Consider the following 17,889-nt stretch of genomic DNA (forward strand, 5'->3'; position numbering starts at 1 on the left):
TTTGAGATCCAAAAAGAGGACACTTTTCAAAAATTCTGTGTTGATTAAAAAAAGGTGATCACTAGGGCAAGTTTTTGAAACTTTGGCAACTTTCTTTTACAGCTTCCGGCAGCTTCCTAAATGCTCGTAAGATATGTAGAATGCTGTTTTAAGCTGTTTGAAGGAATCTTATAGTGCAACTCTTTGCAACTTTTGTCCATATTTTTTATGCAACTTTTTCGATTTTTCATGAAGGTATTTTCGTTTCTGGTGAAATACACGGCCAAATTCGACTGAAACACCGTAAATCAGCACCGAAGTAGCGCTTTTACGGGTATTTCGGGAGTTGAACCGGAAAATTGACCTTTTTTTAGTCAACCGAGCAAAATGTGGTCAAAATGCAACTTCTGCAACTTTTTTCGAAAATAAATGAATAAATGCAACTTTCCACGGATTTAACTGCAACAAAAACTTGCCCTAGTCATCACTTTGACTCGAGTCCCGATTTACCCTATTTTTTACGAAACTCTGACGTTCGCTGCGTCGGGGTCGCGTTTTTTTATACAGAATATTATCTTTCAGTGTGTATTCAATCGATCAATCAGGTTCAATAATATTTTCATCGTTTCAAAACATCACAAGACTGCGATACAATGAAAAGATAGGAAGGTGTCGAAACAACTTGGAGTAGCCTCCTCGCTAGTGTCACCATATGCCTCCTCCTTACATCTCCCAGGCCCTAGGCCAATGTGGGTGTCTGATTTCAAAGTCTACATCAAGTCGTTTCGACACCTTCCTATCTTTCATTGTAATAAACCGAAACGAAATTTCCAAAAAAGCGGACACCGAGGCTTCGTCCGAGGATAATTTCAATTTAGTGAAAAAAGAGGACAAATCCCCCTATAAGAGGATGTATGGTGGCACTAACGAGGTGGTGCAATGGTGATACGTGCGGCTTCTCGATCGGAAGGTCGTGGGTTCGATTCCAGGTCGGGTCAGACAGACCAAAAGACTCGAAAACTAGTATCCGCAGGCCGCAGCTATACTGCCAGGCGCTCAGCATCCACGGAGAGCATGGATGAGGAAAACGGGGGTGCAGGCTAAGGATTACGATTATCTTGCGGTCGTATCGCATCCCCGTCATCAAAGCATCTCGATGGTGCAGGCGAAAAGAATCCAAATCGTAATCCAGAACTTTTTTATATTCAAATGCGTGACCAATCCTAATCCGATTATAACTTGAAATTCAGAAAAAATGCCAATCCAAATTCGACAAAAATTCACAAATCCTGCTTTTTCAAATCCTAATCCTAATCCATGCTCATCTCTGCATTGGGCGTTCGGTCGCGCCTGATAGACTTTGTGTTGCCGCGAAACGGGATGTTTGCTTATTCTGGGCGGTCTGTGTTTCGGCCTTTTGTAGATTTAGGGGTGGTGGTAGCAGGGTGCCAATTAAAGGTGATAGCGGACTTGGCATGTATTATCTGATACTATTAACCGGTTGTTTTGTACGCAGCATTTAGTTGCTTACTGCAAACTCGAAAGCTGAAACTACCATTGCACTTCTAAGCCTTTAATCAACTACCGTGCCGGCGTGCAGTACAGGCCTGTAACATGGGACATACCTACATATCTCATGGCATTGCCAATATGAGTGCAGCTACTGGTCTTGGCACAGAGCAGGTAACTAGTACATATTGCTGTTGTTAACTTGTGGTATTATACTGTTTGAGTGTTTGTTAGTGTTGTATCATATGGCCAACCTTTTCGGCCTAAGGGCCACATGCAATTAACGAAACATTGCGCGGGCAACTAGCCGCGCGAAGCCCGAAAATTGTTCCAAGTTTATAGGTCAATAATATTGTTACTTGAGTATATTGCGGATCTGCTGTTAATCACTGGGCTCAGTTTGCAAGGACAGGACCATTCGGCATCTGGACATCATGTCGAAATCTTCGGCCAACCATTTTATGCCTAGGTTTCATTGTCGGCGGTCTTTATGCGAGTGCAAAAACGCAAGGTTGCATGTTGGACTACACTTTCTCTCATAATTGCGAATATAGTTGGACTCAATCTGGTACATTAGGCGTGCGTTTTTGTTTTCATTTTCAGAAAGGGGTATGGATTAGCAAGAAATTGATTTAGAACATATTACGCGAAGCATGAAAATTTTTTTACTTAATAGCCTATACATCTACCGCAAAATATTCTACTTTATTGTAATATACGAAGATCTACCAAAATTGGATCTGCTAACGCGTTCGAACTGATATTTTAGTCATCAACATCTCCAGTTGTGCGGACAGACTAATCAAATTTTTGGTTGGCCTTTCAAGTTCACAATCTGGGCAATCCATTTTTTATTATTTATTTTGAAAATTACCTCGCGGGCCTCTCAAAACCTTCTCACGGGTTGGCCACCCCTGGTTTAATGCAAGACTGGAATGTGTAGAGGTATTAGACCTCTGATCTCTTGAATTTCGACACTGCAACGAGTTTTAGATCTGACTGAAACCGTGGTGCAAGACTAAGTGCGCTACAGTACGAGTACAGTACCACTATACCACACACGCATTGAAGTGGAAATCTGAGAATTTGAAACAAGACTACGCAGTCCTGTTAATTCTGATACTGATATAAAAGACCAAATACAGGGATTCACATGTCCATTATCACCATTTCCATGCATTTATGCGAGTCATTTTATTCTGGTCATCGTCGTCAACAAAGTTGAACTATGCTGCAAGAGAGGAGGCCTTCATTGCAAAACTCAGATATTTGTCTAATGTGAATTATATGTAGTAATAATGTTCATGTCCAAAGACTAAATATCCCTCTCTCATTATTGAAGGGATTATCTTGAATCAGCAATCTAAGACTATCTCAATATCATACTTTCCTGATAGGAACTTGACGAGTATGTTATACTTCACCTTTTATTTTTAGATATCTTTTGTGACCTGCATCTTGATGTCATATTTTGCGTCTTTTGTGTTCCGGTACAAATTGAATCCAAAGACGACATCTGCAGAGATCAGATTGCTTTTCTCGGGATGTTTTGGAATATGGTTGTTGTTCTTTTCTTGGGGATGGTAATGAATGTTTCATCTTTCTGTTATGAGTAGCATAGTTGCCCACCAAAATATTGCTGATATAGAGTATTTAATTTCATTGTCATATTTTTGACAGTGACGCAGCATGCTTATTAAGCATGCCTATTTTCCCTTTCATCCTTTCATCACGTTGGCTGCCTAAACGCGCTTTGTTTGTGTTATTATCTATTATGAAAGAGTTTGCTGACTGTCAAGTTCTGTACCCAACCGACCTTGTCATCTAAAAGGGTCTTAAACCGTTCTCCGCTTATTCAAGGTCTTGCCAAATTCTGTCCTTTAAGCAATAGATATTTACGATGTCATTTCACTACTACAATATAAATATCCATTTCCTCGATTATGGATCAATCTAACCAGTAACCACAGTTATTTTGCTTAGATTTATCAACGAACACCCTACATCACGCTTAAACTGCCATAACTTGATTAACTAGTATTGCAGATCTTTGTTAGAGCCTATCTATGGAATCAAAACTAGTGCAGATGTAGTATGTGTTGATTAATGTTTCGATCATCTAGGACAGAGGTTCCCTAATTTTTTGCTGACGACCCCTTTTATTCTGCTAAAATTGTTCGCAGCCCTTCATGAATCATGTAAGACAGGTCGGAATGAAAAAATACTCCACTCTCCACAGACTTGTTACATTGACAATTATCCTGGGTACGAACCGTTAATTTCAACTTCCAGCCATATTTTTCTCCTTGCAAATTGGTATCTGCCTCTACCGCTAGTTCAACAGCATCAGCAGTACACTAAATACCTGTGTCGTTAGATGATCCTTAACCGGCTAAAGCAATTATTAGATTGGATTGATGTTACCTGTTGAAATTCCATGGTAGGCTATCATAGCAGGATATGCAAAACGCAACCGTTATCACAAGCAGGCCAGATAATAAAAATGCGTACAGTAGGGTTGTTCAGGATTAACCAACCTAAAATTTCCTTGTTTTACATCAGTTCCCCTGGAAACGTTCTGTCCTAGCTTTGTTTCGTTTTTTATACTTACATACAAGTGCATGGAAACAAAGTTTCATAATATGATCCGTATAATATACTATACACCAGACCTGGGCAAAGTGCGGCCCGCGAAGCCATTCTGTGCGGCCCGCGAAAGGTTGCTTGAAATTCATAACATAAAACTTGCTTGTTTAATGACGAAAACCATAGGCTGCGTATCAACTCAACAGGAAATTAGTTTACAGAAAGCTCGTTATTGCTCTGTGTATTGTACGACTTTGATATTTCAGAATTCACTAATCGACAGCCATAAACTTCCGCGCCATCAAACTATCCGTAGGGATTGCTAGCATTCTGGTTGCAATTTTTACTATTTTGTGATATCATAATAAGGGGGGCGCGAAATTGTTCACTATCATAAAGGGAGTCGTGCCTGAAAAAGTTTGAGAACCACTGTTCTAGAGTCTTAATATTAGAACGTTAATAGAGGTTTAAAGAGAGTTAAAAGTGTATCATGTTTAACATTGTTTCGAATCATGACAGCAAATTGATATTTTTTAATTAACCATCAATATCTCATTATCTGACATGAACACATTCACTGAGCAGCATTTATTAACACTGTAATTTAGAAATAAAAATTAAAACACGCTGGAGAATATAGCTAAAATGTTTCACTCGGCCCGCCAACGTATTTTCTACTTCTCATTTGGCCCGCGGAGGAAAATAATTGCCCACCCCTGCTATACAGTGTATACCTTTACTTTCTGTTGAATTTTATACTTTTCATGAAATTGGTTACACCACCCCCAATTTGGGAAGACCTGGCAAAGGATTTTGTAGCATCTGTGCATAACTTGAGTAGAACACTATTAACTGTGTCTGAATTGTTAATATGGTACAGGGATATTTTCACTGTTGATGTGAATATGTTTTTTACCTTGTAATACCCATTACCCAATTTTGATGATTGTCTTTTGTCTCATAATTGAGCAAGTAAAAATCTTCAAAATCGTTAGTAAGTTTCAGAATGCTACCACCATAGTCTATGAAAATGCAATAAATATCACATCGCTAAATTGTGACATTGGACTTTGAAGTTCTGTTATAAAGCTGATAATTACGGTTTACGATGATCATGAAATCACGAATTGATATGGGTATTGGGTATTAGAATGTTAATCTCCCATCATTAACCGTGATTTTCATGTGTTACAAGCTAAATGGTTTCCCGAATTGAGAACGTTTACGTTAATGCAATTCACAGGACATTTTAGTCAGGAATTTGCTTACAAGATAGTATGATAATATACTGTGAAACATCATTTATTACTCTTCTTACCCAGGAAAATGCTGATTCCACTTACTGATGCACTGGTGAACTTCCTCGTTTTGAAGTATGTGAATCAGAAATATGCGCATAAGTGAGTTTTATCATTTTGACTACCTTCTTCTCTTTCACACTTTTGCCGAGTAACTTGTTAAATATATTACCAGTTACCACGCACTATGTCTAAAACAACACGAATATTGATGGTCTTTGAAATAAGCAAAAAACGAAGCAAAAGCGAGAATCTGTTATGGATAGCCTATCAGCCTACTAATCTTTGCATTTTTTTTCAGAATCACCTTTTTACTGTCTATGGGATTTCTATTTAGCTGCCATTTGAATCACTTGTATAATTTTCACAAATCTGGACACAGATATTCCACAGATTTTACCGGGTAAGCACACAACCATTACTAGTCTATTTGTCCTGGGTCAATAGACTGGCATTATGTTAATTTAATTTCATATGAGTATTATCACGATCTAGTCCTATGTCCTTGCCTTTTGGAGTACCGTAGTGGTTGCTCAAGTATTTTATCATGTTGTAAATGGAACTGATGACGTGAAGAATCATCTCTGTGGGAGTATTTGGTCTTATTTTCGCACAAATTAGGGTTTGGGGTACCACCGTAATTTCAAACTTTTTTATTATGTAATGTTGTAGTAGGTTGTAAGACAGACTAAAATATGGTGATGTTTTCGTATGTGAAGATACGTTGAGTCTACGGATGAGTATTTTGAATCACTGATTTGAAATCTATTTCAATCAGTCTTATTTAATACCAAACCAGATGATTCCTTTCAAAAATCTCCGTGTTTGGCACTGCAATTAGTTCTTATTTCCAGTTGGACTGCTTGTTCTGTAAATTCTGTTGTTTAAGAAATTGTAAAATCTGACTCAAACGTGATGTATAGATGTGTACTCATTGAATGCTCGTTATATATCTGTGATCTTCTGGTATTTCACAGACCGAATATGATATTAACACAAAGAATAACATCAGTCGCTTTCAACTACCGAGACGGTGAGAATATCTGATTCATTTATGTTCTTGATACTCTGTGATGGACTTTTTGTGGTAATAGACTGGATATAGTATATATCTTGTGATGCGTTGCCACTTGCATTGTCAAGTAATCTAGTCATAATGATTATACCAAACAAGGCTTATGCATTTGATTGTCTGTGCCTGATTTGCTATTGTGGGTTGTGTGTGATCTGCTCCAATATATCCAAATCTTGTTTTTTTGCCATTAGCCGTACATATGTTGTAGACGTTTTAGAATGATTCCAAAGCTTGATATGCTGCACTGCTGCGCTAAATCCTCAATCCATTACGGTACGTTTCGGCGGGGGCCCTACACTTTCACAAGAAGTTGATAATTGATAATAAATTGCAATAATGGGCATTTTATGTTACAATAATACAATCTGTCAAAGTACAGTAAATCTTCATCAAATACACTTCAGTCCGAGTGTAATGTACACTTTTTTCAACGTCGCACGACATATTACCCCACTGGAATATAGTTGGTTACTTCAGCATTAACTTCCAGGTATTATATCATCGAAATTATTAACGTTGCTGTTAGCTGTTGGTTGTCATAGCTGGGACGACAAAAAAGTCTCATCAGAGTCGGATGAATAGTTTTATTTAGCCTAGGTATAATTCAATATGAATATAATTTTGAGCGAATAACTTAACAAATAAAACTAAACTTTCACTAATTCTACAAGGAAATAGCTCTGTGGCCCACCAGTGGGCCATGCCCCACATTTTAAGAACCTCTGGCTAAATGCGTCTTTGTCACTCATGGTCGTTCACTTTTTCATGTGGAGGTTGAGGAATCTTATAGAAATGTAGTCCTTTTTGCCAACACAGCACAAGTAACGACGCACACTCGTGAATTTTGCATTGATGTAGAATCAGTCCGTTTTTTAGATTTGCGGTTTTGGTCATATAAATTGTATTGTAACTGTGTTAAAGTGTGTATACTGCCATGTTTTTCTGTATGTGATGTTTTGCTGACTTTTCCCCGCTGAAGTGGAAGTATTCTGTGCGGTGACGTTCCAATCATTGTTACTTTTGACTATTTTCTACTGCTATTTCAGCCCGACAAGTCAACAAGTCTGTCTGATTTTTAGGTACGTTGGACAATGCTGAGAATTTGTCGGCTGATCAGAAGAAGCATGCGATCAGGTGCGCCTTTATTTTTGTTATTATCCTTTACAACCAAGGTTATTGTTACGATACGATAACAAAGTGTTCACTGTTCAATGATGTAGGCTATTGGTAGCGAGTCGTGCCTATAATATCATACAGCTGTCAGTTTTGTATGAGATGTGATTTTTTGAAACAACGAACACAACAAGATAAATCAAATTATTTTTAACATCCGGAAAACCTGGATAGAACTGAAAGTAATTTCAGCATCTCCTCGACAGCACACTCTCGTTTCCACTTGTAAATATTGATAATCCACACTGTGGCGATATAGCAGATCGAAAATTTATTGAAATTCACGTATTCTTTTGCGATTTTTTTGACACTTCATGAAGTACTGCTTATTACAGACAACGTCCGACTTTTTTGCAATACTTCAGCTACGTATTCATGTTCATGGGGGTGGTAGCCGGCCCGTTCGTGTTTTACGAAGACTACATGTCGTTTGTTGAAGGTCGTAATTATAAATCAAAGCAGGTAATTTGCGCGTCAATCGCCCATCACTGTACTGCGAGCGTTACTCTCTCATTCTTATATTTCAGAATGGCAAATCTCCCTCCAGTGATCCCCCATACTTGGTGAGTGTTGTGGGTGCGATTTTTGTGATATTCACGTTTTATCAATCCCTTCAAGGAAGGCTGTAAATGAGCATTTGCTAAGCGGCGGTTTGTAATTGTACCAAAGAGAATTGTTGAAATACATGGGGATATTTCACCTGCACCGTAGTCTTATCTTATTTCATTGATGCTGGTGGATATTTGGTTCACTTGATGAGTCGATTGGACATTTATCTATACCAGGGGTGTCAAACTCAAATTGCGTCGCAGGCCGGATTCAAACCTTCAAATCAATCGCGGGCCGGACCAGTTAACAGATTCCAAAATGTTACCGCGTGTTCTTGCTTTTCACGTGAATACCATAAAAGCATATGTAGATGATACTCTATCATAGCGTTTTTAAAGGAGCAGATCGCAACACCTTTATTCCCCAACAATGGAATTGGCAAAAATACGATGATTGTTTGGTTGAATACGGTTAACAACCGCCAAGACAGTGACGTTAACGTTATATAAGGTGGCATATTCTATGCTCCCTTTGATTTAGTCGTAATATGGCGTTAGCCCTGCATATGCGTTGTGAGGAATAAAAGATATTTAATTGGAAATGCAGACATTGGAATTTGGTTTATTATTAAACTGCGAGTCCGGTTTCTCTCGTGTCTGGGGATATATTGGGTCGAAAGTGACACAGCAGCGCGACCATAGGTATTTCAACTATATATTTGCGCAAGTAATATATTTTCTAGGTAGACTGCATATAACGGTTCCACATTGACGTTTTCGCTTTTGTGTATAACTACTTTTTGGTCCATATTTGTGTAAAACTACCAATTAGCGTGCGCTTGGCCTTTTTCAAATTGGATGTAAATTTCACTGTCTTGTTAGTAGTACCGGTAGTAATTAGTAGGGCTGGGCAAAATCGAGTACCTGAGTGATTCGATTCTGAATCACGTAATATTCGTCGAGTCGAGTATTCGAGTATCACTCATTATGACGTCACAACAAAATATACTATGTCAAAGTTCAAATATGTACCTTTTATGCCACCACAGAGAACACAATGCCTGTTATCCGTCGCATTAAAGATACTTTGGTATTTTTTCGACCATACCGATGGATGTCATTGCACTTCTTGACAATGTTGTAGGATGATAATGACTTCGGAAATGTGTTATTAAAAGTAACGTTCGTAGCTTTGTACTATGTCTCGTTAGCTGTGACAGGGCCAATCATAGTTTCAAGGCTTCCTTAGTGGAAAATATTATCCAAGCTATACTTCTCGCTAGTAAACTAGCTTTCAGTTGCGAGGAGCGTATAATTTCAGTACTCGAAAAAATCGTCTTTTACCACTCGACTCGAATCATTGAAATTATTACTCGATTCAGATTCAAGTACCGTAAACCGGGGTAACTTTGGACACTAAGCAGTAAAAGATCTAAATGGTTATTGATGGAAAATGGTTGCCGCTGGATGTCCAATTCTTTTTCATGAGGCAAGAGTACCATAAGTAGTTTCAATATAAGATGGATTCATTTCGATACCAGTTAAACTTGACCCAACATTGATAAATTAATGGCGGGGGTCAATTTCATCAAAATTGATGGCCATTAAACTTCTTACAACCAAACATAGATAGCATGTGATTCATAGATTCAAAACTTGGCAGCAGATACCTCTAAGTAGTCTTAATCCATGGCTAAAATCTCAGTGGGCTCACCCTTGGATCAATACAAGAAAATGTGATGTCCAAAGTTGCCCCGTCAAATTTTATCAGAATGGGGCAACTTTGGACAGTGGAAAATGTGATATTGAGAGCTCTGGAAAGTGGCTGCTTCATCTGTGTCAAAGTGTATCGTCAACTATAGTCATTATGACCGGCCTGATGACTTTTTAAAATGGAATGAGAAGGTCAACAAATTAAGAGTTTGCCAAAATATGAAAAATGGGTAGGCAATGAGCTGAGAGATTGTAATCGGGCGTAAGCTACTTCAAAAACTCATCACATACTCCTAAAGATGTGCCTGCTGAATATGGGATATCGTAAAGTATGACAAATATATCCATCAGAGGACATAAGAAAGGGAAAGTGATTCTTTTAAAGAACAGTAACATCTTTGAAATCGGCAATAATTCACGGTAACATGCTTAATGTTTGCTGTCGGTTGCTGACACTGCCAGTGGGATACCCCGCATCACCATAGATATGTTATTTATAAGTCCCAATTGGTGAAGGCATGAGGGAAAATTGGGATAAGGGATGAATAAGGAGGTATTACCCTTCATTAAACTACCTAATTTTTTTCTTTTTTTTTGGGGGGGGGGGGTGGATTAGCTAAAAATAATGCAATAGGCCAGACATAAACTATTTTGTTTCAGTTTTAGCCACTGCTCTCATCAACTCTTGCCAAATAAGCCTCATTTACGAGGTTTCATAAACAATAGAGTGTAAAGGCATACAAAAAACTACATTGTCCAAAGTTACCCCACATGCAGGGGTAACTTTGGACACGGATAATTTACGAAAATAAGGTACTTATTTATGACCATGACGATTTTGGATTAGGTAATTCTAATCTTTGCTCCATGACCCATGAAAAACACAAAACTTGCCTACAGTTGAAAATTGTTGAAAATTGTCCAAAGTTACCCCGGTTTACGGCACTCGAATCATTGTGCCCAGCCCTAGTAATTAGAATCGAACCGCAGCGCCGTAGTCGGGTGGATATAATGAAGCCTATAAAGGGTTCTTCCAAAATGACTTTTTTCCCAAATCGTACTGGCTACTTGATGAAATTGTTAGGTTACCTAATTTAAGCCTACACACCAAATTTGGTTCAATTCCAACCAGTAGCCGCATTGCTACAGGAGAAAAAAGTTTTTATTTAATATATAAAAATAAATAACAAAAAAATTGAATATTTTCTGTTCACCCCATGGAAGTGTTAGGTTGTCTATAGAAACGATGTTCACCAAATTTGGTTCAATTCCAACCAGTGGAAACGTAAGTATTGCCGTCGAAAAATTTGGATTTGGAATAAAATAGTATTTACGGCGAGCACCACTATAATAAATAATTAAAGAATTGGTCACCGTAAAAACTATTTTATTCATAATCCAAATTTTTCGACGGCTATAAATGCACTTCCACTGGTTGGAATTCAACCAAATTTGGTGAACATCGTTTCTATAGACAACCTTACACTTTCATGCGGTGAACAGAAAATTTTCAGGTTGTTTGTTACTTATTTTTATATAATAAATAGAATCTTTGTTCTCCTGTAGCAATGCGGCTACTGGTTGGAATTGAACCAAATTTGGTGTGTAGGCTTAAATTAGGTAACCTGACAATTTTATCAAGTAGCCAGTACGATTTGAGAAAAGTCATTTTTGAAGCCCTAATGAACATGCAAGTATTTCCTGCAAAAAATCTCAACATTTCTAACAAATAAGCTGGAAAATATGAGAGTTTTTTCAATCTACTCAGAATTGCTTCGCGGGCCGTATGTTTGACACCACTGATCTATACCATTGCTTTAATGACCTGTCTGTTTCAACGTTCCTTTAGTGTTTATTGTGTTCTAGCATCACACAAGTTGTATTTACAATTGATGGCACCACTGATCTTTGCAATATTGTGGCAACCACGTTCTACTTTCTGGGTTGCCTTGTTGATAATTCCGTGCGCTACAAGATGAATGTTGGTTGTTTGCGTTTGCCTTTAATGTTATTATTTTTTTGTGCTGTTTTTGGTGTAGATGACAACATGTCGGAAGTTTATTGTTGGGATTTTCATGGCTGGAGTCTTCGTTTATGGAAGTAAAGCCTATCCGTACTTACAAAGTGTTGGTGAGTCACCATGGCTACTGTTTGTCGTGCTATGAAATACGAATTTGATCGCGATGAACGCCGTCTGTGTACGAGTGGCCCAACAGAGTGCCAAATTGTAATCTAGCTGACGATATTTGAAAATTTGAGAGAAACTGCATGGATCTCAAAATTAATTAGACAAAGTAATGGTATGAAAACAAGACAACTCAAGTAGGGCATGGTGATACGTGTTTCGTTACTGGTGCCTGTGATCAAAGATTTGGCTAAAAAAAAATTTCAAACACCGCTTACCCTTACCCAATCGATTTCAGGGTCCTTGTTATTATAAGACTGCTTGCGTGGATTTGTGACATCAGTTGCACAAGACTAATACGGATGACATGTTCTATTAAGATTGTGCCACAGCGAAAATCCGAAGTTTTAAATCTCCGAAAACCATTTTACAGATAAAGACTACATCAGTACCACCGGCTGGTTTCAGAGATTGGTTTTCATGTATGTATCACTGCTGATCTGCAGGTCAAAGTATTACATCGCATGGTCGTTCGGTAAGTTTGCTTAAGCTGAATTTTCTTAGCCAAACAAACACACTTTTGCCCCGCTACTTCAAGCATTATTCATTGACAAATTTGTTTCGGACAGTCACAGTGCCTAATTTCACTATCGTGTTTTGTGCTGAGAAACAGATATTGTCTGAAATCTTGTCCTGTCATCAAGATTGGTTTTTAGTCCGAGAAGCATCATTGTTTGTTAATTTATGACGGCCCTCTTTATTTGTGTGTATGTGTTCTACAATTGTTAATTGTATGTAATTATGCAGTACTGAGAGAGTAATATGTAATATTTGGTCAATTTGCCTTCAAAGTATGGTGTAAGCCGTTGCAGTATTTTAATCATCTCAATCAGTAGGAAACGGATTCATATCGATAGCAGTGTCATATCCTTCCTTGGGCTTATATGTCTATGACGGACAAGTCCGTATCACGTGCCAAGCATGTGAACTCATGAATCATAATAGTTGATTGTGATGCTGCGTTGATTGACAACTGCTATGAATTCCCTGGCTTTCCTCTCGGGAATACTGAAACCTTTGGACGTAATAAAGCCAATTATAAGACGTCCCTTCCCGGCTCATGTACATACGCTGGTGTTTTGTTTGCATTGATAGGAGCGTGTTTGTACAAGTACAGTTCAGTTGTAACGTCATTTCGACCAGCCTGACCTCCAGTAACACTTGGTGTTGAATGGGTTTGCGGTCTTCTGAAATTAGCACCACTTGCCATATGGCAGCTTTGTGCAATCCTTGGATTCACAATTTTTTGATTTTGTTTGTAGAGTCGGCTATTTCTAAAAACAATCTTGATAAATTGATAGGATTTGAAGACATTTCGTTCAAAGCAGGAGTGTGAACACCGATTCCACAATCATATCGGATTAGTATTATGGCCTATCTAGTCAAAGAGCCTGTAGTTATGTACTAGATGAAATGAAATATACACGACTTGACATATATGCTGGTTGTTGTGTAACTAGTGTGATATGTTACTTTGTAGTTGTTGCAAACGGTATTTACGCAACAATAACTTTCCAGCGGATGGCGTTTGCAATGCTGCCGGCCTTGGCTTCAACGGCTACGACGAAAACGGCAAGCCAAAGTGGAACCTTGTTTCAAATATCAACATCATAGCGATAGAAGTGAGAGATTCGCGCAAAGATTATCAAACTGTCACCGCCATTGACGATGCGCTTCATTTTTTAAGACCGCCACCAGCGCGAAAGTGTACATTGACAATTGGAACATCATGACAGGCCAGTGGCTTAGAAGGTTTGAATTGCTTTCCGATGCTACGCCTTTCATTTTCTTATGATTCATATCTGCATTCGCAGTGTCTGTTATGACCGTGCTCCGCCTAAGTACAGGATGGTTCTCACGTTCTTGCTGTCGGCAGCTTGGCACGGATTTTTTCCGGGGTATTACATGACGTTTCTCTCCGGTCACGTAGTAACGCTGGCTCAAAGAAAGGTGCGCTATGCCTGAAATCATGTGGACTGAAAATTCGTGTGACGGGTCTGTGTTTCTCAGGTTCGAAGGACGATACGACCTTTGTTTCAATCGAGTCGCGCAACGAAAGGAATTTACGAAGTCATAACGTGGTTTGCGACACACCTAGCGATCGCTTATATCGTAATCCCATTCGTCATCTTAGAATTTGACGGGTCCTTCCGATTTTACAAGTAACCATCCATTGTTACGCCCGATCTATTGTTTGTTCTAATGCATGTTTTCTTGAACAGGGCGTGCTATTTCTGCGGTCATCTAATTTGTTTTGCTATTATATTTGCTTTGCCGAAAAGCCGACAGCAGCTGACAAACAAGGACGATGTATCATCGAATGGTCATGCGCACGCAGGTATGATTTGCTTTGGTATGGCTTGGCTTAGGTTCACTGCTTGTAGATCACAATTTTGTGTCGAGGATATAGAAACCTCTTTGTTTGTGGTCATGGTCACTCAGTCATCGGAACCTGGTTTAAGGTCACCAAAGACTATGCATATGTTTCGTAGTACTTCATTCTAAATATTTAGCGGACCAGTGCCGAAATGATGTCGGGACCATGTTTGGTTGCATTCATATTATCACCGTCAATGTTGTATAAAGGTATCAAAACACTATACATATGGCTCGCCATACTTCACTCTAAATATTTAGCAGACCAGTGCCGAAATGATGTCGGTACCATATTTGGTTGCATTAATATTATCACGGTCAATGTTGTATAAAGGTAACCAAATACTATGCATATGGCTTACAGTACTTCATTTTCAATATTTAGTGGACCCGTACCGAAATGATGTCGGCACCGTAATTTGTTTCATTCATATTATCACCGTCAATGTTGTATAAAGGTAACCAAATACTATGCATATGGATCGCAGTACTTCATTTTCAATATTTAGTGGACCAGTGCCGAAACGATGTCGGGTCCATATTTGGTTTCAATAACATAATCACCGTAAATTTTGTATAAAGTTCACCAAAGACTATGAATATGTTTCGTAGTACTTCATTCTAAATATTTGGTGGACCAGTGCCGAAATTATGTCGGCTCCATATTTGGTTTAGATAACATAATCACCGTAAATTTTGTATTAAATGAACAGTTCAATACACTGTAAGAATGAATTATATGCCCTCTTGCCGATTTAATAGACCAGTGTTTCTTAACCTTGTCGCCAGCGCCCCCCAAAGGGCGTTTTGAATTTCAAAGGGGGCAGAAACGCTCAGGGGGCGGTATGGGGGCGGTGAAGAAAAATGGCGTGCAGTAGGGGCATAGTACAAAGACCGTTCTGTATATCCCTGAGTTCTCATTATAAATTAACATTCGACAAAATCTATCAAATCTCGAAATTTTTCGTCGCGTTATGCACAACATAATATATGCCAACCATATTTGCAACATGTTTCCATGTGTGCGGTGGTTTATTATAATTCATGTAAAATGAATCGCGCGTACTTTTAGATCGCCAATTCCCCGTTAAAATACTACCATCACGCTACCTCGGGATATTTTCAACAAAATGTATCGAACTATGTATTTTATCCCGTAGCGAACAGCTTGTCGAAGTCGAATAAAGAGGCACTGTGCCACATTTAGGAGCGAGAGGGAGAGCCCTTTGTACATTAAAGACGCTCTGAAGCTTTTCGGTCAAAATGATTAACTAAAGATATTTGTATTTGAGAGCTACAAAATTAAATCAGAATATTACTTCATCATATCACAAAGGATGATGCTGTTCAGTGTTGTGACCCGCAACCTCGCACGAATGTTGTATAATATGGATTGATTTGTTTGGGATACATTCATGTTAAAGTGACCTGACCAGATGGTATGAGCCCGTACACGATGGTTGGTATGACAACCTTGATTTGATCCCGAATATAGCACATACAATTATCATAGCGTCAATCAGTCGAGTGGTCCTTGGGCGCGATTCAAGCTATTTCCAATAGTGAATTCCCAACCCGAAAAGACCGACCAGACTTTGCACTCTTACCTTTGTTTTACTACCATCCTTATAATATAGGGGCGCCAGACCCAGGCAATTTTTGAAAGGGGGCATTGCAGGAAAAAAGGTTAAGAACCACTGTGATAGATGAACCAAAATTTCCCAATGAGAATCGCCCTGAAAGCTTTGTATAAATGTCATGACAATGACAATGTTGTGCGTGATTTAACTATATTGTCCAAAAGTCGCAGTTACCAAACTATGGCCTTTACGCAGCCACCATCTTGAAATGAACAGTGCTTAAGTCAGAAGACATAGCCAATGAGATGTGATGTCAAAGTTGAAAATATGATAGTACGAAAATTTCCAGATAATGACGGCCTCAATAGAAACCAACATGTAGTAATCTATGTGCAAAAAATACTTGAAATCGAATCGAAAGTATATCTGAGTTTTTTTTTGTTTTCAAGGAAAGGAATGCTTTACGACACAAAATGGTATTCTGCACGCTAACGGGAATGGCACAGTAAAGAATTTGGGGGAAAGAGATATCACCAAGCAGAGATGAGCTCTTCTGGATGATATTTCATCACCCGTTCAGGCATCGGTGTTCCCTTTTTTGTGCCAAGCCTTTTTGTATCCTATTGTGTGTTTAGCCCATTCTTCTTCACGGGAGATTATATCCTTTGGTGTATCTCGCTTGACTTTCCACAGCACATATTGAAGCACAGTATGCTTTTGTCATGTCATTTTACAACATCTAATCTGGGTTAGATGTTCAACCACGTAGAGTAGGTCCTCCTACCATGAAATGTGGCAGATGCAAATGTTTTATTTACAACGTCAATATCAATTATGTTAACATTTTTCTTATCTATTCTGTTGCCTTTATGAAGCATTTTCGTGTCTTGATAATAATGGTACTTTTCTTAATGGAGCATAGTATCTAAAAATATTATGTATATGCAGCAATTTTATTCCTCTCAAAATGAAATTGAGTTGGCGTTACTCAGCGATTTGTCCATCGCCGAGGCATAAACTCCATAAAACTTGTTTTCGCCTCTTCTCAATTATGGAAATTCTATGAAATTGTACTTGCTTTTCTACATCGGCAGTAAATTAGATTGAAGTTCGTTTACCTTTTCCATAGCATTTTATTAGGATTTTGCCTTGATATGGTATAGCAAGTTTAAGTTTTCGTATTCCGTAATCACGGTAAGATTTAAAATACCTTGTGTGTTACTTGTCATTTTATCAACGCTGTGATATTTGTGAATGCAGTACTACCATCTTGAGTTAGTGATCACCGCACTTGTATGCTATGTTTTCATGAAATTATCTCTGGCAACCCTTCAGGAATGTGCCGCAAATGGTAAGAAGGTGAACATCTCCAAGTAAAGTGGTTCTTAATACATCCTATTTTTGTTTTGTGGCGTTCGACTACCAGCTCTTGTGCGCTTATTGTGTGGTGCTGCCCCTATTATCAGCTGCAGAGGGGTCCGACTGCTGGTTTGCGTAAGTTCACCCTACGTTCTTTTGTGATTTTTTTCCTGACGAAATGCTACTGCTCAGTGTCAATCAACTCACTTGCGAAAGTGTTAACTGTAGCAACTTATGCAACACTTACGATGTGTTGGAAACCTATTTTGAATCCGTCAATACATTACATTTGCAACGATGTGTTGGTTTTTAGCTATGCCTCGTGCTCGTTGGGGATCAGGATTGCGAATTTCGTCATGGTGGTCAAAGAGTGGTGGCTATTTACCTGTACTTCTTTGTGGGAACTCGGCAAAATTACGGCCTATATACACCGTCTAGACAGCGTAATGGTGAAGCGTCCGGCTTCTTGATCGGTGGGTCGTAGGTTCGACCCTCGGCCGGGTCTGAC

The 17,889-nt window shown here is 38.7% G+C and overlaps 1 protein-coding gene across 1 annotated transcript; it reads left to right on the forward strand.

Moving 5' to 3' along the window:
- Positions 1 to 1,409: 1,409 nt before the first annotated feature.
- LOC145441246 (membrane-bound glycerophospholipid O-acyltransferase 1-like) lies at positions 1,410 to 17,679 on the forward strand. Its single transcript, XM_080319069.1, has 16 exons — positions 1,410 to 1,662; positions 2,926 to 3,071; positions 5,397 to 5,474; positions 5,674 to 5,775; positions 6,350 to 6,405; positions 7,527 to 7,581; positions 7,956 to 8,082; positions 8,148 to 8,183; positions 11,921 to 12,011; positions 12,440 to 12,541; positions 13,585 to 13,688; positions 13,754 to 13,818; positions 13,881 to 14,016; positions 14,077 to 14,228; positions 14,289 to 14,404; positions 16,472 to 17,679. The coding sequence occupies exons 1-16, from the start codon at positions 1,594 to 1,596 to the stop codon at positions 16,567 to 16,569; spliced, it is 1,533 nt and encodes a 510-aa protein (XP_080175195.1). The 5' UTR covers positions 1,410 to 1,593; the 3' UTR covers positions 16,570 to 17,679.
- The last annotated feature ends 210 nt before the right edge of the window (positions 17,680 to 17,889 follow it).

Source organism: Botryllus schlosseri, chromosome 6 (assembly GCF_051294905.1).
Source record: "Botryllus schlosseri isolate E-star chromosome 6, Bs_hap1, whole genome shotgun sequence".
NCBI classification, from domain to species: Eukaryota; Metazoa; Chordata; class Ascidiacea; order Stolidobranchia; family Styelidae; genus Botryllus; species Botryllus schlosseri.

Coding starts and splice junctions, on each gene's coding strand:
- LOC145441246 (XM_080319069.1), top strand. CDS start 1,594: ATGGGACATACCTACATATCTCATGGCATTGCCAATATGAGTGCAGCT. Junction 3,072..5,396: donor TTGTTCTTTTCTTGGGGATG/GTAATGAATGTT, acceptor CTTCTTACCCAG/GAAAATGCTGATTCCACTTA. Junction 5,776..6,349: donor TATTCCACAGATTTTACCGG/GTAAGCACACAA, acceptor GGTATTTCACAG/ACCGAATATGATATTAACAC.